We start from the raw sequence: 27,029 nt of genomic DNA, 5'->3' as shown, positions 1-27,029 counted from the left end.
CGCGCTCGCTGGAACGGGTTTCTGCACCCTGAGCCTTTGGTATTAGCAAGAAAGTGGGTCTCCGTTTGTGCGTCTCTGTTCCATTAGCTGCAACGCGCGGACAATTTCTGGAGAGAACATTTACAATTTTCTTGCAATATGACAGGATTAATTGCTGTGGAAGGCGCTCCTCCAATGAAATTGTCTCTGCTCTCCGATTTGGCGGTTCTTCTGAGCAAATATGACAGCTTCTCCTCCGGGCTCCTTTCCGCTTCTCTCCACCTCCCTCCCCAGAGCCCCGCTCCCCATCTGCAATTTCTCCATCAGAACCTTCACAGTTACCACCACCCAGTCCCATTCCTGCAAGTACAGGAAAGTAGCATGCCATACTGGGAAGAATGCAATGTTGCTTTTTGATTGCCAAAGATGCTTGAGCACAGTTTTTCCAGGTGGGAAAATGTTACAATAAATCCAAGATGCTTTGTAAACACGTAATCGTGCTAAGCTGTTCATGGATTGTGTATTTTCTTGGGGCATTGAAAAATGTGTTAGAGGAAGAGGTAATTTTTCCCCCCTGTGTTAAACATGGGTCGATGCCTATATTTTCAACTAATAGGCATTCGATTGCAAAGTATTTATGGTGCTTCATGGAATTTGGGATCTCTGTAAAACAATTATAATGCAAACTTTTCCTGTGCTCAGATCAGCCTCAGGTTTTTATTTCTCCCATTTTAATGAGAAATTCCCTCAAAGAGCACTCATTATCTTTAGGTGCTAACCCATTTGATAAAGGCACAATGAGAATGTTAAAGGAGAGGACAGGACTTGCTTTTATGAACAGGTATGCGTCTATGAAGATAACATCCATGTATGACATGTTAGACAGGCTGCACTTTCTCTCTCACACCTCTGGCAATGAAATAAAAGAAGTTGCAACCTGAAATTGAATAACACAAAAGTAGATGCACCCCCTTTTCCGTCACAGACAACGAGCAGGTTAAAGATGCATTGGTTTAATATAGTTAATTAAATTCGGTTCAATTCTCGAGGCCCAAGACTTTACTAAGTGTCAAAGAGCACAGAGAACAGCAAAGGTCACTGTCATTGTTCTTTATAATCTTACTGCCAAGGAAAGACTCTTGTATGAAACACTAGCTATATAGCAGTTGACAATCAAGATCATTTATTATCCAGCCTATAAATTCGTTAATTAATGGAAATCCCATAGTTCAAAGTTTCTGTCCTTTCTGTTAACTCGGAGCTAACACCAAGCAGGACTTGGCACAGACTTGATTTTTTAATTTTTTTATTAAAGTCATCGTGAAATAATGCATTACAGGGCTGTGGCTCTACCTTCCTCCTCCACACCCTCACGTCCTGGCATCAGTGGGAGATGTTAAGATACTTTTTAGAAAATCGAGACAGCTCTGTTCCGTCTAGATCTCAGCCTCCCCCAGCATTTGGTCCATTGCATTAAATATCTGATTTTGTCATTTCTTCTCTTTTAGGTTCTCTTTTGAAAATGAATCCACATTTTTCTTCCTTACAGCAATAATTCTGTCTACTAAACCTCCATAAATCTGTGGAGTTGCTTGACTCTTTCTGAGTGCACACACACACAGCAGAAAAAGAAAGGACAAAGGACTCCTGACCGGCAATAGAGAAGTGGAACACCCAAGAATCTGTTGTTATTTTGCTCTTTCATCTCATTGATGCCTTCTCACCAACAGGACTTCCCCTTCCCGGAAGAGCAATAAAGCAGAGACTCAATGAGAGCTAAAAATATGTTCTTAAACTTGAATAAAACTGAGTCTGTGAGGAAGGGAACTACTATGTCCAATAGAAGTCACCACGCTTTACAACTTTTTGGAGAGATGCTGCAAATGGTAGCAGCATTTTTAGCAAACAATCGACAGTGATGCCCACTGTCTTCTTCTAGGTCATCAATGAAGACATATTTTTTTTAAAAAAACACTTGAGCTGTGTCACTAAATACGTGATGCTGGAGAAATCATTTTCCTGTTCTTTGCCTCAGTTTCTTAATAAGTAAAAAGGATCTTGTAATATCCCCAGGGGTTGTTATAAGGAATAAAAGGGTTAATTCATGTCAAGTTTTTAGTAGAGTGCATGGCATATGGCAAATTAGCCACAATTATAAGTCTGTCAATCAGGAATTTAAAGCACAGGTTCCTGGGTCATGTGTCTTACCCACTAAATCCAAACATTTAGGAGTGAGTCTTCGCAATGAACACCATCAGAATCGTTCAGTAAGTGTGGTAAAAAGATCTATCATAATATTAACCCCAAGAAACCCAGTTCTTTTCCATTTCTAGTTTTTTTCTTCTTACAAACAAAGATCATATATATTCTGAGGATTGTTTTAAACCTTGTAAGCCAGTTCATTTTCAGAGATAAAAGAGTACTTGACCCTCCCCCCACTCCAATCCCAGGAATATAGCTCTTACATTTATTAGTAACCCACAGTGTGCAACATTTTAAAAAAATGCTTTTTAAAGACTTGGTAGAACGCATCTAGGGACCGCCCTTTATCTACATGCCTATTTTCCACCTCAGAGAACACTAATAAATTAGTAATTTCTACTCGTGAAGCCAAACTTTACTACCTACAGCCTCGCAAAGCTAGGTCAGGCACGTGTTGAAAAGCTCAGGTGGCTGGAAGGGGGGTGCCTTTGAACCTTTGACAAAGCTCACTTTTGAGTAAGACCAGAAAGAGGCTCACCACTAAGGTCAGGAGAAGGAGAATGGCGGACGGGTCTCCTTCCTGGGAAGGCGGTGCCTATTTCATTGTGCCACCTTGATCTCAGCGCAGCAATAATTAGGTTTTGGTAATGAGATGCACAAATCAGCATTCTATCCTCACAAGTGGATTAATAAGATGACAAGTTCAACTCCGTTGATTTCCCATCAGGTATGGTGGTCATTAACGTTTTCTTAATTTTCTGCTTTCCAAGAACCAAGAAAATGAAGGTGAGGACTTTGCCTATCCGAGGATAATGAGCCAAAAGCAAGAAATCTTTCCTTGTTCTTCATTTCCCATGCACACAGACTGTCCCAGAGTGGAAGTAAGGAAGCGCATCCTTTGTCGGCAGGAGGTTCAGGAAAGACAAGCTGATTTATCTGATGTGCACGAAAGGGCGCAGCATAGACTGTGCTGCTTTGGCATGTGGATCACTTTGAGCTAAAGGTAATCCGGACTCTCCAGTCTTAAGAACTGCTTTCACCTCTCCCTTAAGAAATTTAAATTGCGGACTTTGCCCATGATGAGTTATTTCCAGAAATAAATTTTTATGTCCTATCTGGAGGGCAGGGCGAACACCTAATTACTGAACATCTGCTCTTCTGATTATCTTGTGAATTGTCCTCTTCCCCTCAGAAGCACTGGGTCCCATCCCATTCCTTGGCTCAAGGTAGCATATGTACCTTATTTTACCTGTCTTGGAATCGTGTGTGTGTGTGTGTGTGTGTGTGTGTGTGTGTGTGTGTGTGTGGTGTGTGAGAGGGTTTCTTGTACATATGAAATTAAATTACATTTTCTCCTGTTAATTTGTCTCATGTCTATTTGATTAATAGACCAGCCAAAGAACCTTCGTGTGGCTTAGGAAAAAATTTCCTCCCCAAAGTATGCCAAAGGAGCCTTTCTCCTCCTTGACCTCTGTTTGAAATATAACAATCCTGGATTAAAGGTGACCATCCACTAAATGACAGTCACTGCCTGAAATGAGTTCTTCAGTCTCCCCCACTATTTTGAAATCCTAACAACATCTCCATAATAGACACACTCTTCTTCTTAGAGTTATTTATTTTCCCTACAAACCTTCTCAGAAAGTCATGTAAATGCTCCTATTCTTTAGCTAGAAAAGATTATCTCTTCTTTCCTCCCAGAAAATCTTAAGCCTTCCTTTCTCAGCCCCTGCATATAGGAGTTTCCATGTACAAATGGGACACATTTGAGTGATGTTTGGTGACAGCCTCATAAACAATGATTTGCTCTTTTTTTCTTTGCCTTTACTCTTGAAATTTAGCATCGCAGCTGCCTTTAAAGTCTTCCTTGCTTAGCTGTGCCTTTGTAATCCAAAGCCTGAAAACATTTACGGCTGCTGAGTTGGAAATATTTAAAATACAGAATTCTTTTTTTTAAAACAGGGACTATGAAAGAGAGGGATAAAATGAAACACCACCCTGCAGAATGTTAAGTAACTGCAATGGTGATAAATCAGTGTTAAGGATGCAGGTAAAAAAAAAAAAAAAACCACTTGGGATGTGCATTTACTTACAAGCATTTTGTGACTGTGCGTATTCCTCCTCCTGAAGGTAACACTGAGTTCCTCTTAAGAGGTGAACCGCTAAGACAGGAGAACTACAACATTTCAACCACATCCACCTCCGGGTATATTCTGATGAACAACTTCAACTTTCCCTTTCTACAGCTTAAGTTAGATGCTGGACTCTCAGATGGAGATAAGATTGTGGCACCTTCCAAGTGACGGTCTTATCCGACTCTTCTTGGTGCACGGGGCCCTAAATTTTTTGGATCAATGGCTCTCTGTGCCGGAAGGAGTCATTTCCAGGGATACTCAAAATCTGGAGTCTGTGTGGAAGCTTGATTTCTTAGAATTCATAGCGATTTCAGCACTTACTAATAGGAAGTCACATAATTTCTTAGATCATATGCTTGTCTGATTCTGAAGCTAAATGAAAATGGCCCTTCCAGGGGAAGGTGGATATTTGAACGTATTTTAAAGACACATGCTAGGAGACACCACAACATAGGATAGCCTCCTCATTAAATTTGATCTACTCCTGATTTCTTGAGAGTGACTGAGATAATTGGGATGCAGAAAGCAGTGTTTTGCTGCTGAGCATGTCTTGATAACACCACTCTGTGTAGACCTTTCCACTTTAAAAACAGACTCTTCCTTCAACTAGTGTGCCCCCTCCCTTCCAAAGAAAGCTTTCTCTGAAGCATTCCTGTTTTACTGTGCCTGCTAAAATGGATCCGGGAGACACCGTCCTTTCTTTCTCATTTACTCAGCAAGGTGACTGGACTTTGGCTGAAGAGCCTCATTTACCAAACCTCATGGGCAATGTTCGAAAAATCCCTGCAGAAAGGAACGAGGCCAGGCCCCAGGCAAAGTCAATGTATCTGCTACATTCCTACAAGGTTTTTATTGACAACCATGTTCCTGGAAAGTGAGTTAATTTAAAAAGAATGCCCAATGAGCCTGCGCTGGGCATTATTGAACGTCTCCTGCAACAACCACTCAGAAGCTGCCCCAAGAGTGCCACAGCCCACACCATGTCATATCCTTTTATTGATGTCGGGATGTGGACTGCAGGTTCTCCTGCCTGATGGTGACCCACTAGCCCCATTTCTTTAATGAGCCAAGCCCCATGGAAACTGGCTGCATGGCCTCACTGCTGATGCATTAGGACCCTTCCAACAATGCCAGATTGCATCTCCAAAAACTGACTGTTTCTTGGGAGACTACTATAAACTGTTTCAGTCAGGTGTTCTTAATTAAACATATGTTGACTTTGGAGAATATTAGCCAGTTTGTGGCTGACAACAGGGAAAGTTTGGGGCAGAGTATTAATCTTGTTTATTCAGATCACATAAGAAAAAAAATATATCTGTTGGTCAAATAAGTTTGTAAATATGATATATATGTTTGCTCGCTTATAGTTCGCATTGTGTGTGGGGGACAGGCTGTAAGCAGGCAGGGTCGTTATGGCCTAAGGCTCAGTTTTAAGACTAAGTTTTTCCCCACACCCTTGACTATTGCATGGAGGGGCGTGGTGCACTCTCATGAGGCATCCATTATGCCTCAGATAAGTGACTTTGTATCAGAGACTTCCTTGTTTGTATATTAGATTAAAGGTTTTGGTTTCTACACTATAAAGTAGGGCAGACCAGGAGCTTGTTCTCTCTCGGTTCCTGAGATTAGGATTAGGTAGGAGAGCAGAGTAAGGCCACATAGAGGAGAGGAGAAGCAGCCAAGATGGCAGAGTGCTGAAGGAGAGGCCAGTTTGTGCAGAGTTTGTGCAGGGAGAAGGAGATGGGGAACAGAGGTGAATAAGGCTGGTGAGGTAAAAAAACTTTGATTCTAGGAAACTCAGATAAGTCAGTGGCTTTGGGAGCCCTGAATGGAAAGGGAAGTATTTTCCCACTGTGTGTATTTCTTGCTCGCTGGGTGCAAGCTAGGATTAAAGATGATGGCCCACCAGTTCTTGGCTCTGTTGTTTTATTACCGTCTGTCTGAATCAAATGTGAACCTGCATGGGTAAGGTGGCTGTGATGGTGGCCATGGCTACTAGCTTTACAGTATCTTTAGCAGACAGATGAAAGAATTATCTTTTTTTCTTTACTTTCTTAGTCTCATTAGCTCTGTGTATAGGATATTAAACTCCTTGCCTTATATGGCTCTCAAGGAAGACCGGTGAAATCTCTCCTCTAAAACAAAGATGCCTGTCCTGCCCTGTATTGAACATAGAACTCTCAACAGTTGCTTTGGTCTGGTTTCTAATATTATGAGTAGTGCTACCTGTTCACTATAGAAACTAGCATCTAGCCTCAGAACATAAGTGCTCTCTGATAGTAAAATGATATAGAAAAACTCTTGCTGAATCTATGTGTTTATACAAGAAACTCAGATTTTCTTTCTGACCCAGATAAATTTACAAATGTCTTCTTGTTCCAGCCTTTTAGCTCTTAAACACTCTCTCAGGCCCAATTGCTACTCTGTCCTTATATATACTAGTCAGTGACTTGAGATTCACCAGATAATCTTGACCTCAACTCTCTCTTTCCTAATGCTCTGTGAAAGTTTGGACTCCTCTTTAAATTAAAAATATATGTTTTTTTCTGGTCTGAACCATGCTCCTGCTGTCTCGTTTAAACCTTACAACATTTCTTATACATCAAGGTGTAATCACCAAAGCTGGCTGTAAGCATAGTAAACCCTCTTCCCCGTCACCAAGTCAGTTTTGTTTAAATATATTCAATTTCAACTTTATTTTAATGTGGTTAATTGCTTACAAGTTGAACAGCTGTAGGGAACATTTCTTGGGATACTATTCTATAAATATGATGATTACTTTTCATTAAGGAATTTTAAGTTCATATTGCAATATGAGTTGTCTTTGGCACTGGGCTTATTTAGTAACCTGGGCCAGAGCACTAATATGCATATTAGCATAAATGAATTATTTATATATCATTAAAAATAATCCCAAAACATTTCAAACATTTTTTACTACAACTGCTTAGTGATAGTAACTTACCCTGCAGTATAAAAACTGCCAGCATTTCTTATTTTATTCTCTCTCCTCTCCAGAACTTTTGATTCTTATTTTTGGTTTTTATCTGGAGATATCACTGAATTTAATTTGTGACCTAAAAGGACAGCACTGAATCAACACACTAATGAAGACAGGAAAATAGGGATAAATCCTAACCCTGATAGCAGTGCTGCAGAGAGGTTAGGGTAGAGAGAGGAAGTGTGGGAAGAGACACACAGACCAATGGAACAGAATTGAGAACCCTGAAATAAACCCACATCTCTATGGGCCCATACATTTTTGACAAAGAATCCAAAAACAAATGATAAATAAAATTGGAAAAGCCACATGCAAAAGAATGAAACTAGACTGCAATTTGTTTCCATATACAAAAGTTAACTCAAAATGGATCAAAGACCTAAACATAAGAGCTGAAACAATACATTATATAGAAGAAAACATAAGTACTAATGGGCTTTGGCCTTAAAGAGGGTTTTATGAATTTGACCCTGAAGAGAAGAGAATTAAGAGCAAAAGTAAATGACTGTATCAAACTTAAAGGTGTTTACACAGTGTAAAAAAAAAATCATCAACAAAATAAAAAGGCAACCGACCAAATGGAAGAAGAAACTTTCAAACAACAAGGGGTTAATATCCAAAAAATATAAAGAACTCATACAACTCGACACCAAAAAACCCCCAAACAATTCAATTTAAAAATGGGTAGAGGACCTAAACAGACTCTTCTCCCAAGACATAAAAATGGCCAACAGATATATGAAAAGATATTCAACTTCACTAGCCATTAGGTATATGCAAATCAAAACTCCAATGAGATATCACCTCACACCTGTTAGAATGGTTATTATCAGCAAGGCAAGTGAAAACAAGTGTTGGAGAGGCTGTGGAGAAAAGGTACCTTCCACCTGTAGGTGGGAACGTAAACTGGCACAGCCACTATAGAAAACAGTACGGAGGTTCCTCAAAAAATTACCAATAGAGTTACCATAAGACCCAGAAATTGTCTTCTGCATACCCACCTTAAAAATTTTAAAACAGCCATTCACAAAGATATATGAACCCCTCAGCTCATTGCAGCATTATATAAATACATGGTGATCAAGACATGGAAACAAGTGAAGTGTCTCTTAATAGAAAATTCGATCAAGAAGATGTGGTACATATATACAATGGAATACTATTCAGCCATAAGAAAAAAAGAAAAAAAGAAATACTGCTATTTGTGATCATATGGATGGATCTTGAGAATATTATACTATGCAAAAAAAGTCAGAAAAAAAAATCAAGAACCATATGATTTCACTCATGTGGGATATAGAACTGAAAGCAACAAATCAACAAGAGAGACAAACTAATAAACAGCAACTTGACACAGACAACCGTATGATGGTTACCACAGGTAAGGGGGAGGGGAGGCATGAAGGGTGGAGGGGTCGAATGCACGGTGATGGAAGGAGACCTGACTGGGGCTGGTAAACACAATGCACTATACAGATCGTGTGTCATTGAAACGTACACTTAAAATCTGTGTGATCTTATTAGTAAATATCACCCCAATAAGTTTAATTTAAAAGAAATAAGGCACTTACCAAGTGAAATTTGATATCCTAATGGAGCCACTATTAATGATCTTAAAAGAGACAACGGGAACCAGCTTGCTGTGTCCTCCACAAATATGCCATGTAGAGACAGGAAACTGAAACAAGCCCTGTCAGGGACAGGCAATGACATGGGTTTGTGCTCCTTGGCTAAACTGGAACAGCATGGCCCTCATGCTAACCTGAAAGTTCTCGGTGTCTCAAATATAGCTTATAAACAAGCCCATTCTGTTAAGACCTCCTTGGGGGGTAAAAATAAGTAGCAAAAACCCCAAAAAAATTCCTGAAAAAATATCCTACGTTTTTCTTTTTGCTCACATTCTCCCTTGTGTGGTGGCAGTTCTCCCTGTGATCATCTTTAGAAACCTGACAGTGGAGACGAAAAGAACTTATTCAAGAGAGACTGGGGTGTGTGTGTGTGTGTGTGTGATGACAGGGAGGAGGAGAGAATTAGAATGGGTTGCAATCTAGTTGCTAAAGCTAAGGGTCAGAGTCTAATATGGATGTGATAATATCACTGGCTTGTGATAATATGGATGGATCTTGAGAATAATATACTATGCAAAAAAAGTCAGAAAAAAATCAAGAACCATATGATTTCACTCATGTGGGATATAGAACTGAAAGCAACAAATCAACAAGAGAGACAAACTAACAAACAGAAACTCCAAGCCAGTGTGCCACAGTATTTCTCAAAATGGTGCCCTGGCCGGTTGGCTCAGCGGTAGAGCGTCGGCCTAGTGTGTGGAGGACCCGGGTTCGATTCCCGGCCAGGGCACACAGGAGAAGCGCCCATTTGCTTCTCCACCCCTCCGCCGTGCTTTCCTCTCTGTCTCTCTCTTCCCCTCCCGCAGCCAAGGCTCCATTGGAGCAAAGATGGCCCGGGCGCTGGGGATGGCTCTGTGGCCTCTGCCTCAGGCGCTAGAGTGGCTCTGGTCGCAACATGGCGACGCCCAGGATGAGCAGAGCATCGCCCCCTGGTGGGCAGAGCGTCGCCCCCTGGTGGGGTCATGCCGGGTGGATCCCGGTCGGGCGCATGCAGGAGTCTGTCTGACTGTCTCTCCCCGTTTCCAGCTTCAGAAAAATGAAAAAAAAAAAAAAAAAAAAAAAAAAATGGATCCATGATGAACCAGAATATTTAATCTAATTGCTTTATTAAAGATATAAATAGAATTTTCAATGCTAGTTTTACAAACCACAGCAGGGTTAGGGAGACAGCATTTTTATTTATTTATTTATTTATTTATTTATTTATTTATTTATTTATTTTTATTATTTTTTTTATAAATAAATTTTTATTAATTTTAATGGGGTGACATCAATAAATCAGGGTACATATATTCAAAGAAAACATGTCCAGGTTATCTTTTCATTCAATTATGTTGCATACCCATCACCCAAAGTCAGATTGACCTCTGTCACCTTCTATCTAGTTTTCTTTGTGCCCCTCCCCCTCCCCCTCCCCCTCTCCCTCCTTCCCTCCCTTCTCCCCTGTAACCACCACACTCTTGTCCATGTCTCTTAGTCTCGTTTTTATGTCCCACCAATGTATGGAATCATGCAGTTCTTGTTTTTTTCTGATTTACTTATTTCACTCCATATAATGTTATCAAGATCCCACCATTTTGTTGTAAATGATCCGATGTCATCATTGCTTATGGCTGAGTAGTATACCATAGTGTATATGTGCCACATCTTCTTTATCCAGTCTTCTATTTTTTATTTTTTTATTTTTTACACTGATTAAAGCCTTTAAGCAAACTCTTGGCCAATACAGCAAGAATCCATAAAAGAGTAGTGTCCTTAACATGTTCACCAAGTCCAAGTTGGCACCAACACCATGCCAAATCCCTGCAAATGCAACCCAACCCCAGTTCAGTCTGTTAGGAGCTGTCTCAAGGAGCAGGAGTCCAGGAAAAGTCCACATCCAGGAAAAGTCTGCATGGCACTGGAATTCTTGTCACAATTCTATACTTTGCAGCTCACATCTAAGTACAAATGACCGCTGCTTCTAGCTGGTAATTATTCAGGTAGACTGGAAAAGCCATCTGTAGCATGTGTAGAGATGGAGCTTCTGTTCTCCTCTGCCTGGAGAGATGTACCAGGTTGCTTTTCTCTGGAGCTCTGCGATTGTGGCATGGTAAAGAGAACCTTGGGATACACTAAGCTGGGTGGCAAAGGTAAATTCATAATAGAAGTTGGCAAAAGAGGGAAAGAGATCTCTAAATTAGGAGTAGGTCCCAGCCTGAAATATGAGCGGGGCAAACAAAGCAGGAGAAAATAGGACTATCAACACCCACAACAGAGATCTTCGAGGGGAAAATAAAAAACCTGACTATTCAGGCAAGACATAGTTAAGTGGCCCTTGTGCAAGTGAGATCAGTTTACCTGCTTCTTGGAAGAAATACCCTAGGCTCGTCCAAGAGACAGCATTTTAAAAGCATTTCTGTGTGGATGTGTAAACACACAGAGTATTTATTTAGCTTCCAGTTAGCCCTCAGGAAAAAAAGTGACTTTTTAGTATAGATAATACTTCATAATACAATTGCAAACAACCTAAACTTCGAGATGAAGTGCTCGTTGGGAGTAGATCTCAAATCTCCATTCACCTCCCCTTAAGTCTGTTCCCATCATTGCTAATGATCATGTTTTCCCTTCACAAAGACTATCTTGACTCCCTTAAAAAGAAGTCTCGGAACATTTGTCTAGTTATGAGCACACTTCTGTGCGATGAGGTCAGCAAGTGACGAAGTCCAGCTCCTCAGAAAGAATGTACCCTGTACACAGGATCACCCTATTAAAGTGGCACGAACTGGCTGACGAGGCACCTGGCCACATCTGGGAACATCAGCCTCTCGTGATTCTGGGTCACTTGAAGCGTTGAAATCATGCACTCAGAGGAATAATTACTGGGCCAACTTCAAAGGATGAACTCGTTTTATATTTTTGAACTACCCTAATATTGTAAATTAATGATTTTAGGCTTCATGAGTTTCCAAACAAATGTTAACCACTGGATAGATTTGTTCTAAAATGAATCGGAAAATAGCCTGGCTTCTTAAATGAAACTCAACAGTGATATCTTAGTAGAAAATGCCTTGAATCCTAAGCCTAATTTTTCTGAGTCATATGGCCTTGGATATGCAATTAAACTCATCCACGCTTTACTCTCTTTATCAGAAAAATGGCAATATGTCCATCCTAAGTGATTCCAGATTATCTTTTAAAAATTTTAGTACCATAAGATTTATTATATTTTGAGAAATCCCAACTAGTCATAGTACTCTTTTGGCTAATTTTATGGCAATTTTTGTAATCTTCAATGATAATGTGCACTAAGGATGGTAGGCAGAATAATGCCTTCTCCTCCAAAAATGTCCAAATCCTAATCCCTGGAACTTCTGAATTTGTTAGCAAACATGGCAGAAAGGAACTCAGATGGCAAATGGAATTAAAGTTGCTAATCAGCTGACCTTATTATAAGGAGATTTTTTTATCCTGTATTGTCCAGTTGGACCAAAGGTGGATTTAATGGCAGGCGCACCGCACTCTGAACCCCGACTTCTGAAGGTCCCCACAAAACCCCAACTTTACACTTTTTCTAATGACACCAAGTTTGGTTTCGTATGTGCAATTTTAACATTAATAGTATATAATATTTTTTATTTATTTAAAAATATGGTTAACATGTATTTTTATTTTCCCTGTCTCTCTCTCTCTTTTTTTAAAGAGACCCAATATTTTCTTCTGTGCTCAGGGAATCAACTGACCTTAATCTGCCTTTTAGTTGGACCCAGTGCTTAACATTGGGTGACCGAGGCAGAGGACTCAGTGTCAGAGTAATGTCATGTGAAAAGAACATTATTGGCCATTGATGGTTTTGTTGATGAAAGGAGTCATAAGCCAAGATGTAGGCAGTCTGTACAACCTGGAAAATGTTAAAGAACATAGTCTTTCCTGAAGTCCTGCTAATGCCTTGATTTTAGCCCAGTGAGATCCGTACTGGACCTCTGCACTACTGAATTTTAAGATAATAAATCTTGAATTGTTTTAAGCAACCAAGTTTATAGTCATTTGCTAGAGCAGCCATAGTAAACTAACACACCAAACTTCCATTACTGTCATAGAAAGTGATGTGTGTATCATAGGCAAAACATTCATTTAGCTTGTCCAAATTTCCAGGTGAGTGTTTTGTGTTAGTTACACTATAATTGTGCCAAGTGTTGTGCCCAAAGGTCTCAGCCAGTATAATGGTTACAATAACCTTCCTGATGTGGAGGTAGGATGGGAAGTATAAAAACCTTCAGGAAGCAGTTTATAGATACTAAATATTCAGCACTTAGGACAGTTCAGCGATATTTACCAGTTTTGAATCAGTGCCTTGGAGAGAGAACAGGACCCATTCTTCTTGAGTCGAGTATCAGGATAGACCCAAATGGTCAATTATTCTGTGGTGTCAGCCTCTGTTGAGAACTCTTGAGATTTGGAGAGTGATTGGACTAATCATAACCTACAAAAGGGAGTATAAAGTCACCTCGTTTGGGGGTAGCTCTTGCCTCACTCTCAAATTTCCTCACCCGAGTTTTGACAAAGCCAATTGTAGCTAAAGTCACATGTTCTCTGACCCAAATCTGCATACTACATGCAGCTCCTGTAAACTTTCTTGGTCTCCAATGCCTTCCTTATGTCTCCCCACGTACAGATCTCAGCTTCTGCCTCAATCTCATTGCTCTTTCTCATAATCTGTCTTTACAGTCTGGCAATGTTCTCAACTTAGAATAAAGGCAAGCAGAGCTCATTACTAAAAGGCTTGGGTGAGAGGAGGTACAGGTTTTTTTTTAAAGCCACTGTACATTATCCACTCAGTCACTTAATACACAATAGTGTTTACTGCCTACCATAAACCATGCATGATTCTACTTACTATTGATAAAGCTCGACTAAGATAAAAATCCTGCTTTCATGGGCATGTTGTACGTGGAAGCAGGCAGTAAACAGCTAGATAGAGAAAAAAAAGACGAAAGAAAGAATGAAAGAAAGAAAGAAAGAAAGAAAGAAAGAAAGAAAGAAAGAAAGAAAGAAAGAAAGAAAGAAAGAAAGAAAAAGAGAGAGGAAGGAAGGAAGGAAGGAAAAAAGGAAGGAAGGAAGGAAGGAAGGAAGGAAGGAAGGAAGGAAGGAAGGAAGGAGGGAGGGAGGGAGGGAGGGAGGGAGGGAGGGAGGGAGGAAGAAAGAAAGGAAGGAAGGAAGGAAGGGAGGGAGGGAGGAAGGGAGAAAGAAAATCTAGATAGATAGATAAATATTTAAAAAATGATAATTACTACAAAATGTAGAAGCAAGTAAAGAGACACCAGCTAGGATTTGGACTAAAATAAAGTGCTAACTCTCTCAGTCAGAAGACAGACTTCTACCAAATGCAGTGCCTGATACCTCTGAGTTCACCCTGACGATCCTGTGGTTCAATTATGTTAATGCTATTCTTTAAAATGGCAGCAAATCTCATACACATTTTAGATTAACTTCTTTAAAGAAAAAAAAATGACAGCACTTGAGGGAGTAATCTTGAAAATTAAACCTTTCCAAACTTCTCAGTAAAATGTGAGCTAGATAAATATGTAAAACGTGGATTAATCAGTGCATTAGAGAATAGTCTTTCCTGATTTTAGACATTAGCTAGGAGCATATTAAACTTGGTGTATTAAGTTTAGTATCTTAACTTAGTTTTCATGGACTGCCAACACAAAGGACTGCAGACTGGGTTGCTAATAATCTCATTTTAACTTGTAAAGACCCTATCTCTAAAAATGTTAGCAGCCTGGCCCTGGCCAGGTGGCTTGGTGGATAGAGTGTCATCTGGCTCTCCTAGGTCTCGGGTTCCATCCCTGGTCAGGGCACATATGAGAAGTGACCGAGGAGTGCACAATTAAATGGAACAGCAAAGTGGGATAACATGTCGATGCTACTCTCTCATTGGAAAAATTACAGTAAAAATAAATAAAAAGGTTCACAATCTGATACTGGGATTAGGGTTTCAACATCATGAATTTGGGGGAGATACAATATAAGCCATAGAACTTGACCACTGTGCAAAATGAACAAGTGAGTAAATGAATAAATATTATAGTTTCTACCTGCTGTTAATGTTGGTCAAAGGCATGCTCTTTGAAGTTTATTTTAGTATTGCTGATAGGTTGCTTTAATCTGCTTGTCTTATCCGCTTCATGATTGAAAGCAGAGGTGAATAATTAATGATTTCCCACTGTGCTTCTATTATATTTATCACAGTCAGCCTGGTGCTCAATTCTTCCAAAAATATCACTCCCTCAAATTCCCTTGTAATCTTCTTGGGGACATGGAACATATATTGATCACCTAAATATACTTGTTGCATCTAGCGTTGTGTTTTGGACATGATTAGTTATTAGTAAGCATTTTATGAGGTGGCTTGAATTGGAATGTTAGGTGAGATAACAAATTTGCTAAGTGGCTATGGAACTGTGCGAAGTTAATTGACTCATGGATGAGATGGCCTTATTCTCAGGCACCAAGTCCTAATTAAATAAGATAATGAAAACTTGACAAATGGTGGCTTATTTAGACCACGTTGATCTATTTTTGTCTCTGGACAGTCATTGGTCTTGAATTCCAGGGATGAGTTTAATGAGCTGAAATAAATTGAGATTCTAATTTCAACCCTAAGACAGTGAACTCAAAGATCTGGTGGCCATACTGTCTTCAAGAGTCATTTTTGTAGCATCTTGTATCTGGCTAATGAGGTGGGCACAATAACAGTTAACTACTCCTGACAGAATTTTCCCAAAGGTTCACATGCTATTAACTGAAATAAAAGTAAAAGAATAAATACATGTAAATCATGCAGTGTCTGCATTGTTCTCTAGTTTACATATAGGTTCTGATGTCATTTTAGGTGATTCAGGTCTCAGTTCTAGTGTCACCCTTCGAAGGTACTTTCCCGATCATACAATCTAAAGATACTGGTCTATTTCATTCCTTCCCAATCACTTTCTCTTTTTAGAAATTTCCTTTTTGTGTGCTGACCACTACTGAATATACTATTTTACATATTTGTTTCCTATTTACTGCTCCATGACCTCCAAGCCTTCATTCTTGCTTACTGATAGCTTGCTCATCAGGCATAGCTAGGGTAGACTCAACATTTGGCCATTGTGACTCTAGAACCCCGTCTGTCCCCCCACACCAGCATTCTGACTCATCTTTTCTCAATCCTCCCCTCATCCCCCACAAAACTGTTTCTACCACTGAAACCATTAGTTTTCTGGCTGTTGTTCAAACACCTCAACCACTACTTTCTGTCTTTGAACCTTTGCCGCACTTGTCCCTCGAGTTGGAAAGTTCTGGCCACCAAAATCTGCATGTGTCATGCTTTCATTTCTCTTGGGTCTCTTTGTAGTATACCTCGTTGCCTTTTTCATACAAAAGTGCCTCCGCCCCTGAGACTCTAATGTCTTGCTTTGCCTTATTTTCCTCCATAGCACCAGTCTCCACCTGACATAGCATATGTTTATTTGTTGTATTGGATGCTGTGATGCACCTCTTAGATACTAGATGCTCATTCTCCATGCTGCAGAGCATGTTGTCTGCTCACAGATCACAGGTAATAAACCTGCTCCACTGGACATTGCTCTTGGCTAAAAGAAACTGCTTTACTCAAGGTTCTGTCCCTCCCTGAGGGCAACAACATCAAGTATATGGTCAGAGAAAATGCTATCCCAACTCCAGGCTACCTCTGGGGTTTCCTGAGTCCCCTACTTAAATAAGTCCCAGTGTAGCCTTCTCTCTCCCTGAACTGGCCTTGTTCTCTCTCTGACATGTGTTGATCCCTATTTAACTTCCATGCATAAATGTCAATTTCAGAGTCTGTGTTCCCGGAAACAAAAGAGAAGCCCCAGGAGAACGGTGACTTTGTCTATCTGGTTCAGGCTCATTCACTGAAACACACCCCAGTGTCTAGCACAGTGCCTGAAAGGTGCTTAATTATTATCTGTTGAACAAATAAATAAATGAGAAGACCGTATCTCTCCTCCCAGAGGTGAAAGTATGGACACGAATGGATTCTATGTTTTTACTGGGAGACTATACAGAGCTGCTTGCAGCAGAGTTCTTCAACTCCTTTTGAAGAAGGAATGCTGCCACACTGTGAGGGACCTCCAAGGATGATTTGCCTGGAATATCAGAAGGCAAGTTTGTAGAGTTTCCACAGAAACATCCAACGTCACTCCATTGTGATTTCATAGCTCACTTGACTTCCCTAGAAACTACATGAAGAAGGCATATGAGCAATTCCCTCTAATTTTTAAGAGATGGAACTGAAGATTAAAAAGTTTAAATGGACTTATCTAGGCCGCTTGCTATTAGTACATGCCATGGCTGATAGCAAAACTCAAGTCCTCTGCATTTTTGGTGCCGTGCTCCTTTTTATTATTTTGTTAAGAATAAATTCATCTCCGGGTCCATCCATGCTGCCACAAAAGGTAAGATTTTTTTTTTTTTTTTACAACCAAGTAGCATTCCATTGTGTAAAATGTACCACAGCTTTTTTATCCACTCATCTACTGATGGGCACTTGGGCTGCTTCCAAAGCTTGGCTATTACAAGTAAGGGCATTATGCTCAGTGAAATAAGCCAGTCATAGAAAGACAAGTTCCATATGATTTTACTCATATGTGGAATCTAATGAAGGAAATGAACTAACAAGCACAATAGAGACAGACTCATAGATACAGACAGGCTGGCAACTGCTGAGGGGCTGGGGTGGGGGGGATGAAGGAATTGAGCAAAAAAAAAAAAAAGAAAAAAGGAAACACTCATGAACACAAACAACAGCACGGTGATTGCTGGGGTGATGGGTTTAGAGGGAGGTGAGGAGGGAAAAGATGTGATGAATGTAGACTTGGGGTGGTGAGCACACAATACATTGTATAGAGGTTGTGTTGTAGAACTGTGCACCTTAAACCCATATAATTTTATTAATCAGTGTCACCCCAATAAATTCAATAAAAATAATCATTTCTTAAATGATTGTTTTGATTTCATATAAATATTTACAACGCCCTCCTCTCCCAAACACATCAGATTTGCCCAAGTTTTTTTTTTTAACTTAATATCCTTGTTTAAGTGACCATGCTTCTCGCTTTGATGAAGGCTCACAAATTCCACTTGTAGAGTTGAAACAATTTGAAAATTAAATAAAAAGATTTTATTGCACTTAAGGTTCATTTATGAAACTCTTAATACATACATCAGGGAATAGTGATCATTATGTCATTGATTATCACAAGTCTTCCTTCTAAGAGCCACCAATTAGTCCTGTTACTATAGAGATGTCAATATAACTTTCTTACATAAAGTCTGTATTTGAATAGAAGATATGCACAAAGTATTTAATATACAAAGAGTATATTTTATATTGATATAGAGATCTCTCTTTATGTACCCATGTATAGATACACAAAACAAGAAATAAATTTAATCAAGATATGTATAATAAATTCTAGCTAAGTAGTTTTTTTCACTTTTTATTTTTATTAAATGTATCAAAGCAACACTGGATAGACACATGCAATTGTTTTATTCCTTGTTATATAGCTACTTACATTATAAACCTGACAATGCAATTGTAAATAAACCAAAATATTCTTTATTTATTGAAAGCATTTGTGTTTATTTGGATGTCCTATGTAAGGACATATGAGAGATTACCCTTTGGTAATCATTGCATCTTGGGATATATTGTTATCAGAGTAAGTACATTGAAAGAGACCCTGGACACTTACACCAGCTACCCCAGTAATCAGCCACCAGCCTTTCGGCAAATCACCATAGGCTTTCTGAGTTAATGTCCCCTCAAGCTTAACACTATTTTAATACCCAGCATCCTTAGTTCAGAACATGGTGCCTATTTAAATAGAAGCAAAGTATTTATAAGGATGATGCAAATTAGGAAGGTTGGACAAGAATAGAAAAAATTCTCATTACAAAAAGTCTATTTCATAAAATTGGCAAAATTTAAACCACTTGGTATTTCATTTGTTAGGACAAAAATTGCACAATTTGAATATGAGTATGTGGGGGGGGGCGGGGGCTCCTCGTGACCTTTCCTGTATTTTGCACATGTCCTTTGTGGTTTTCAACTCTTAATGCACTGTGCTCGTGATGGCTAATGCTGGGTAGATCATCTCATTTCCATTTACAGGCAGGAATATAGATTTTTAAATGTATCCCCTAGAATTTATAAATCAGTAACCAAGACACTAATAAATGTAACCTGGAGCTTCTCTTTGAATCACTTTTTCTTTCCTCCCACAACAAGATCCTGTAGTGACATTTACAATTCTGTTTAACAGTCTCATTCCTCAAACTAAAATATGAGCAACTAAATTACCTCTTCCAGCCCCTAGCCCTTCATTATTCCAAATCAGGTCCAAGATTTCTCCTGTTTTTCTAAAACCATGGCCAATAGGCAACGCGAGTACCATCTCGCCTTTGTTTATTGAAGGGCCTGTAACGAATCCTCCCCACACTTCTAGTTCCTTATTCCTTCATTTCACTGCAAATCACAGTTCTGAAAGCTTTAGTTTGGCAATGTGCATCTCCTCCGCTGAAATCATGCATAATTTCTCATTAGATAAGGCTCGTCCTCTTTAGCGTGACACTCCAAGCCATCGACAATCTGATTCAAACCTTTTCCACAATATTTGTCATTATTCTTCCCTATCACCCTTTCATCTGTGGGGGGACAAAATGGTTTACTTGCCCATTTGAGAACCACGGTTGCATTGTTCCATCTTCATGGTCCTCCTACCCCAGAAATGCTCATTCCCCCTCAAAGATAGTTCACTTCTGAACTTGAATGTTTTTGAGAGATATTGAAAGCCCTTGGTTTTAAATGGAGCTATAGAAAGAGTAGGCAGACCCTGAGTCTGCAATTTCCACTGTGGCCAGTGGCTTGCAGAGCGATGGAAACTTCAATGAGGCTAATCCCCAGATTCTGTGGGCTCCACACACTGTTCTCTGAGATTTCACTTAAAGGTGACCCTGTTGCCAATCCTTCACGATGAAGCCAGTGGGGAATTTGCTCTATCTTTTCTCAATTCCTATATCATTCTTACTGTCTCTGTAAATCACATGGATATTAACCACCGTGATATCTCTTCATTTTTCCTATTGATTTTTAAATTACAAAAGTACTAGCCACTTGCTATAATCAATTAAAACTGCAGGGAGATGTACAAAGAAAAAATACAAAGATGAGTAACTACAAGTTCTCTACCCTGAATAACAACTATAAGAATGTATTATTGTTGAGAATTATTTTTCTATGCATCTACCAATGTATGTAGTTAGAATATCTAGAAAAACAGCCAGTCCGTTCTTCACAGGGCTCTTATTTAATCTTTTGCTTGTGTTGTCTCTCTTTCGTTCTCTTGCCCAAGTGCTCATGTGCACATGCGTGTTCACATACACACATTTTAATGTGATCAATGGCTATATATCAACTAATCAATTATTTATATATTATATATGTAATGATGATTATATATAATTTATATATGAATATAATTGTATGTATAATTTTATATAAATATAAATTTATGTATAATTTTTGGACTCTTCCAATGTTCTGCTATGATAAGAAATTCTATGATTACCGAACATTTCTGCTCTTCAGTGGAACGCTTTTATAACATTTACAGGAGAGATTATGAAAAGGGAGTTTTTATGACAATTGTATATACAGTGAAAATTTAAGTAAACTTTACAAGTTTCCCTCCAAAATTCACTATCAGTACATAGGAGGATTTCTTTTTCCTTCGACTCATCAATTTGATGTTTCCAAATTTTATCAATCTGACAAAATATGCTACATGTTATGATAATAAGATGCATTTATTTTTATTTAGCTATCTCTCCTGTTGTTTTTAAACCAGTTTTCTTTTTCTATATATATTTTCCCCATTTTTAACATTTCTTCCATTTTTTCCCCCTGAGCCTTCTTTTTACATATTTTGCTATGAATTGGCCTCATTAAATGATTTTCCCTTATTAAAATTAGAATGAGAACTCAAGGTAAAAATTTTCTTTCCACCTTTGTTTTTTTCAGAGTTTTTAATCATAAAATTGCATAGAGTAGGTGTTCAGTAAGTGCTTACTGTTTGCTTTTCTATTATAGACTGTCTACATGTCAGTTTTGAAAGCTGAGTTAAGCAGAAATAAGAGATAACTGAGGACAACTACATTTGAATTACAGGGTCGAAAGGACTGTCTACCAGGAGCTCAGAGCCTACTAACCAGATACTAAGTTTGTATAAGCACCAGGCTGTAGGGAGAGGATCCACTTTAAAAAGTTCATGGAGCTGGGGATATTCACCGCCTCACTGGACCTGTCAGACGATGCTGCTTAGAAAGCAATCGCCTTCTACATTTTTTATTCCTGCCTATTTCCCTCTTGGTAGTATCAGTATGCACCATTTTAAAACCCCTTCCTCTTCTTTGCCTTCATGGTTTAAATTCATATCATGTGTTTTGGAGAAACATAAACTACACTTGACATCAATAAGAAAGAGTCAAAGACATAAGTGATCTGTTTCCTTTCTTTTCATCAGATGAGAAAATACCTCATTTTTGTCCATGCAAGTGGATAAAAAAATAAATAAAATGAAATGAATAGGCATCATGGGTGGAAAGAGAGGAGGAAAGTATAATCTGTGTCCTTTGACCATGACAAGTGTGCGCATGTTGAGAAAAGTCTTAGGCTCAGGGAAGCCGGGCAACTCAGGGCCAACCTACTTCTTTATATCCCTTGAGAAAGCGGCAACCCATCTGCTGCCCAAGGAAAGAAAGCCGTGAAATCAAACTCAAGTGTCTGTCAAACTGAACATTTTTCCTCTTCTGTCACTGAATTTTATATTTTTCGATGAAAAGTATAGGAGAAACTTTGAGAAATGTCTTTCCTTGAGTGTTAAATCCGCGGAGCTCTGAATCCGACACTGTCAAGAGCTCCTGAGGAGGCTGCTGTTTCCCGGGGAGTACAGACACACACCGCTGCGCTTCTTCCCCAACGCTGCCTCTGCGTCCCCCTCCCACGTGACCCATCCCTTCCATTCCACCATACGAACCGCTCCCCAGTGACCCCACCACCCAAGGATAGACACTGGTAGTTGCATAGGCTATGCCACATGTTTTATTTATATCTCAAGAGTATTTAGGAGAAGTTTATAGCCCTTGTGCTCGCCAAAAGAATGAACACAATGTTATTGCTGCAGCCGAACTTGCTGCTTCCTTTGTGTTACAATCGCTTCCCCCATGTCACATCTTAACCACCCCCTTGAAACAATAGCAACTCATTCTAACCACGCACCACGCCAATGTCCTCTGTGTTTTCTTCTTCCTCCTCCTTTTGTCCAGTTATCTAAATAGTTCCCTCTGCTATATTTCCTCCTCTCTTTTCTCACTTATACTTCCGGGCTTTGGTTGTCTTTCTTAAGAATGATACATCCTTACCTTTCTTCCCAGAGGCCCTTTAGGTAGCGGCCCTTAATATTTCCTATGCTGGTTTGTTATGTAAAGGTTTCTAAAAGAGCTGTTAGAGAGCCAGCAAGCTCTGTGATTTATGACTATTGCTCAAGTGGTCACATAGCTGGAAGAATTGAACACAACACAAGAATCTCGAGGGAAACAAAAATGCCATAAGCCTCTCATTTCCAAAAGGATATTTACAGTAATCTAGTCAAGCCTCAGTGTTGTTGTTGTTGTTTTATATAAGCGGATACTGCAGTTCAAAGATGATAAGTAACTCCCCGAAAGGTTACTCCACTAATGGAGTGGCCATACTGAGAAAAAGGTAACTTGACCCAAATCTCCTGCTTTTACCACTTAGGTCCCTTCCTTCATTTCTTCCATTATGATCACTTCACTCTGAATTTTCCAAGGTCTAGAATTAAGTACAAGCTATGGGAATCTTCTCTCACTAATCTAGGGCTGCACAGATCTGGTACACATCAAGGATTTACTTCCCAGGGAAGGAAAGTCAGTCTGACAACAGATCAGAAGCTCACAACTGCATTGTTTTAAGAGCAAACTGCCTCTCTGTTCTGCTTTCTAAATTATAGGGGAGGAAACCTCCAGGCTCCTTGTAAAGTTTAAAATAGACTGCACCGAATGGCATGCTAACTTTGAATAACTGTGCTCCTGATGGTTAAAAGCCGGAACATTTTGAACAACAAAGTAAGTAATTATAATATTGTATCATAATCCCCAAACAAAATAAACATCCATGAGTCCATACTGAGATAAGTAAATGATTGAATGGGTAAGTAAATGAAGGAGAGACAGATCTTGCTTACAGAAAAATTCTAAGTAGTAAATATAAAAAGAATGAGGGAAATAAAAATTAACCTCTGTAATAATTACTGCAGGAGGGATCCACTAATGCATGCTAAAATTTGTGGTTGAAAAGCTTCAAGATGGGACAGTGTAGCTGGACAGTTTCAAAGTATCTCCCCCAAATATATATTCATTGCTGGGGTGATTCTAACAGATATCCACACATTATTTGATATTTCTGTCTCCAAGAGGTAGCAGTTCATTCTCCTCCCTTTGACTGGATTTGGTGACTCATTTCTAATGAACAGAGTACAAAAGGAAAAAAGAGTAATTTTGCAGTGGAGAAAGCTCACTGATACTAATTGAACAAAATGATGAAAGTTAATATCATCAGTACTAAGTCCTGTTAACATCATGTACCTCCTGCTATGATGATGAGGACCCGCCTCCCAAATCCATAATCTCATTCCAACTATAAGAAAACACCAGGCAAATCTAAATAGAGAGAACACTCCACAACATACCTGACCAGCACTCTTTAAAAAGTGTCATGACCATGACAAAAAAGGAAAAAACTAAGAAACTGTCACACATTGAATGATACTAAGAGTACAGGATGATTAAAATGAACATGGCAGCTTGATTTGGGTCCTGGAGTAGACCGGAGGCATTCGTGGAAGAATCTGAATGAAGTCTGCCGCTCAGTTAATTCTATTGTACAGATGTTAATTTTTTGGTTTTGATAAATGCACCACGGAAATATCAGATGTTAATGTCAGGGAGCCTGCCGGAAGGGAATATGGGAACACTCTGTATTATCGTTAAAACACTTTTATAAACCTACAATTATTCCAAAATAAAAACTACAAAAACAGAAACTCTTTTTAATTTGTCTATGGCGCAAAATAGGGACGCCCCACCTCCTTCTGTCACTCCTGCTCCTTTTGTCTCAGCAAGATGCCTGTCTTCTATGCCTAATACTTGGGGTGCTCCCTCCTGCCACAGGGTTCACACAAGGTGCAGAAGTTTCTCCTCTGGCTTTCATTAGAGCCCCAACCTCCCTTTCAAGTCTAGCAATCCCTTCCTCACCCTTCAGATCTCAGGTCAAACATCTCTGGTTCACTCTGGCACCTGTGACATGAACAAATCCTTTTACCGGCTATCACGTGTCACGTGCCCCTTCTTCAGAGCCCTGGTCACAGTTGTAATTGTGCATTTGTCTGTATGATTACTGATTGATATTTGTTTCTTCCACCAGACATTAAGCTCCATTGTAAGGGACTCTATATACTTTAATTTACTCAGTGCATAACATACAATCTGGCGCATAGTAGGTACTCAGTATACACTTGTTGAATAAACAACCTAGTCTCTTTTCTATCTGGAGCATCCAACATTGTACCACAACTTTCTCACAAAAGGGGAAGGGAATGTTTCCCTCTCCATCAAGCATGGTAGGAGGGAAGACAACCCAGTTATAAATATTGTGTGGAGAAATAATTTAAAGGGCAGAGCTTTCAAGTACTCTGAGAGCCTTCATAATAAGCAAAAAAAAAAAAATGTGACAGCTCTCCTATGTCCCTCTCTGTTTGGTCCTCACCCCAGAAAACCTTCTAGCTCCTCTGCCTGCCATGTGAAATCTCATGGCTCCTCAACAGCGACTTTCATTCAGTGGATCAAGAAGAAGGGGCTTCAGACAGGTCTATACTGCCAGCCAGACAAGCCTCATCTCCTTTCTGTTCTTTCTCTTTCTTTGTTGTTAATTGAGAGGTTTTCACTTTACGATTTGCTGTTTCTCAGGCAAATGAGTTGGTTGAGTTAGTTTCCAGGGGACCCACTTTGCATGGTGTGGCCATTCCAGTTTGGTGACAGCAGATGGAACATCACAGTTATGATTTTACAAAGAGAGACAAAAGGATGAGTTCTGGAAAGATAGTAAGGCATCAATAGCACAAGTAATAAATAAATAAATAAATAAATAAATAAAATGAGAAAGATTGCTGTTTGGAACTAAAACCAAACAGGGAATTGGGAGATGGGGGGATGGGAAGAGAAGAGAATATTAATTAACTCTTTCTTGGTGGATTTTGGAATATTGCTTGTGGTGGAGGTAACTTACTGAGAATGGGAATCTTTTAATTTCTTGTAGTATCTAACTGCTGTTCAGGGGGTGGAGAAGTAATAAGAAGAATTCAATTCCTTTTGGCACTCAGGAGAGACACCTTAGTCCTCTCTATGCATGTTGTATTTATTACTTGACTCTCTGCAGAATTGTTACTGGACATTAGTTGCCCTAAATAGAGAACAAAATAACTTTTATTACTATTATTATTATTAAAAAATGACCAGGTTTTAATGAGCCAGTAGGAAAATATTTCTGATGACAAGTGTTCTCCCAGAATTGTAAAGCTCAATTTGTTCCTCATATTACTAATTTTGGCTTGTTTTATAAGTCTTGTTAGTAAAATAGATTATAAAAAGCTCATGATCAGGAATTTCTCTGCAATCAGCATATTTTTAAACAAACAGAAAAATTTATGTACACACTCTATGTTAAAGTTTAGAAACAAAGTAAAGAGAATAAATATTATTCACCATAATCACACCACCCAGAGATAATGCCTGCTCCTCCTGCATGTGTTTAAGTTATAATCACAAAGAATAATTATCATTGCCTGACCAGGCGGTGGCGCAGTGGATAGAGCATCGGACTGGGATGCGGAGGACCCAGGTTCAAGACCCCGAGGTCACCAGCTTGAGCGTGGGCTCATCTGGTTTGAGCAAAGCTCACCAGCTTGGACCCAAGGTTGCTGGCTCGAGCAAGGGGTTACTAGGTCTGCTGAAGGCCCACGGTCAAGGCACATATGAGAAAGCAATCAATGAACAACTAAGGTGTCACAATGAAAAACCAATGATTGATGCTTCTCATCTCTCTCTGTTCCTGCCTGTCTGTCCCTATCTATCCCTCTCTCTGACTCTCTCTCTGTAAAATAATAATAATTATTATTATTATTATCAGCACTATTTTTATTAATTCATTTACTAAATCCTTAATTTTCTCATACGATGAATGAGTCTTCCTAAATCAAATGGGTGTACAATATGGCAGCAGCCAAATAGACAAAAACAAAACAAAAAAACCATGAGACTCAAACTTCTAAGAGGTCTCTAAAGTATGTGTTGTGTGAGGACCGGGGAGGAGTACTAGCAAGATCCAAATTTGTCTCTCATATTATATGCCAAGCTTAAGAACTGAATTTACTGCCAAAGATGCACTTTATATAAACTGGCAAAAATTATTTACTGGCAAGAGTTAACCTTACCAAAGACTCTGCCATGCCAGCGGCAGGTTCACCAAGAACTTCTTATAGAGAAAGGTAAAGAGGCCCTTCTCCCCTTTAGATGCAATATTATGGGCTCTACCACATGCCTGTGTGCCCTCAAATTGCTCCAACACTCTTCTACAATTCTGTGGGAGATTCTCTGTCTTCACATGGATGTTTGGGATTAGACAATGACTATTTCTGGGAACTCCTTGTTATAAATTTAAGTGCCACAGTCTAAGTCCGTGAAGGGAAGGGGTCAGAGGAATGGGAACATTTACATGGGGGCAGGAAGGTGGCCTAACAGGTGGTCAGGTGGAAGTCATAATGGAGTTCTGGATCACGGAGCCCCAGCCATGAAGAAAGGGCCAGTAAAGGGATCACTGGGTAGTTCTTTAGAAACTGAATATAGGAGACAGAAGGAGTAGGTATGTCGTGAAGAAAAGAA

The 27,029-nt window shown here is 39.4% G+C and overlaps 1 protein-coding gene across 1 annotated transcript in view; it reads left to right on the top strand.

Annotated features, from left to right (window-relative positions):
• The first annotated feature begins 4,990 nt into the window (after positions 1-4,990).
• Positions 4,991-27,029, top strand: part of LOC136392197 (arginine-fifty homeobox-like) — a 59,868-nt gene continuing 37,829 nt past the window's right edge. Inside the window, 1 exon segment of the mRNA XM_066364248.1 lies at positions 4,991-5,190. Within this exon segment, the coding sequence (XP_066220345.1) occupies positions 4,991-5,190 (200 nt within the window).

Source organism: Saccopteryx leptura, chromosome 2 (genome assembly GCF_036850995.1).
Source record: "Saccopteryx leptura isolate mSacLep1 chromosome 2, mSacLep1_pri_phased_curated, whole genome shotgun sequence".
Taxonomy (NCBI): Eukaryota; Metazoa; Chordata; class Mammalia; order Chiroptera; family Emballonuridae; genus Saccopteryx; species Saccopteryx leptura.
This window is presented reverse-complemented; position numbering and strand designations above follow the sequence as displayed.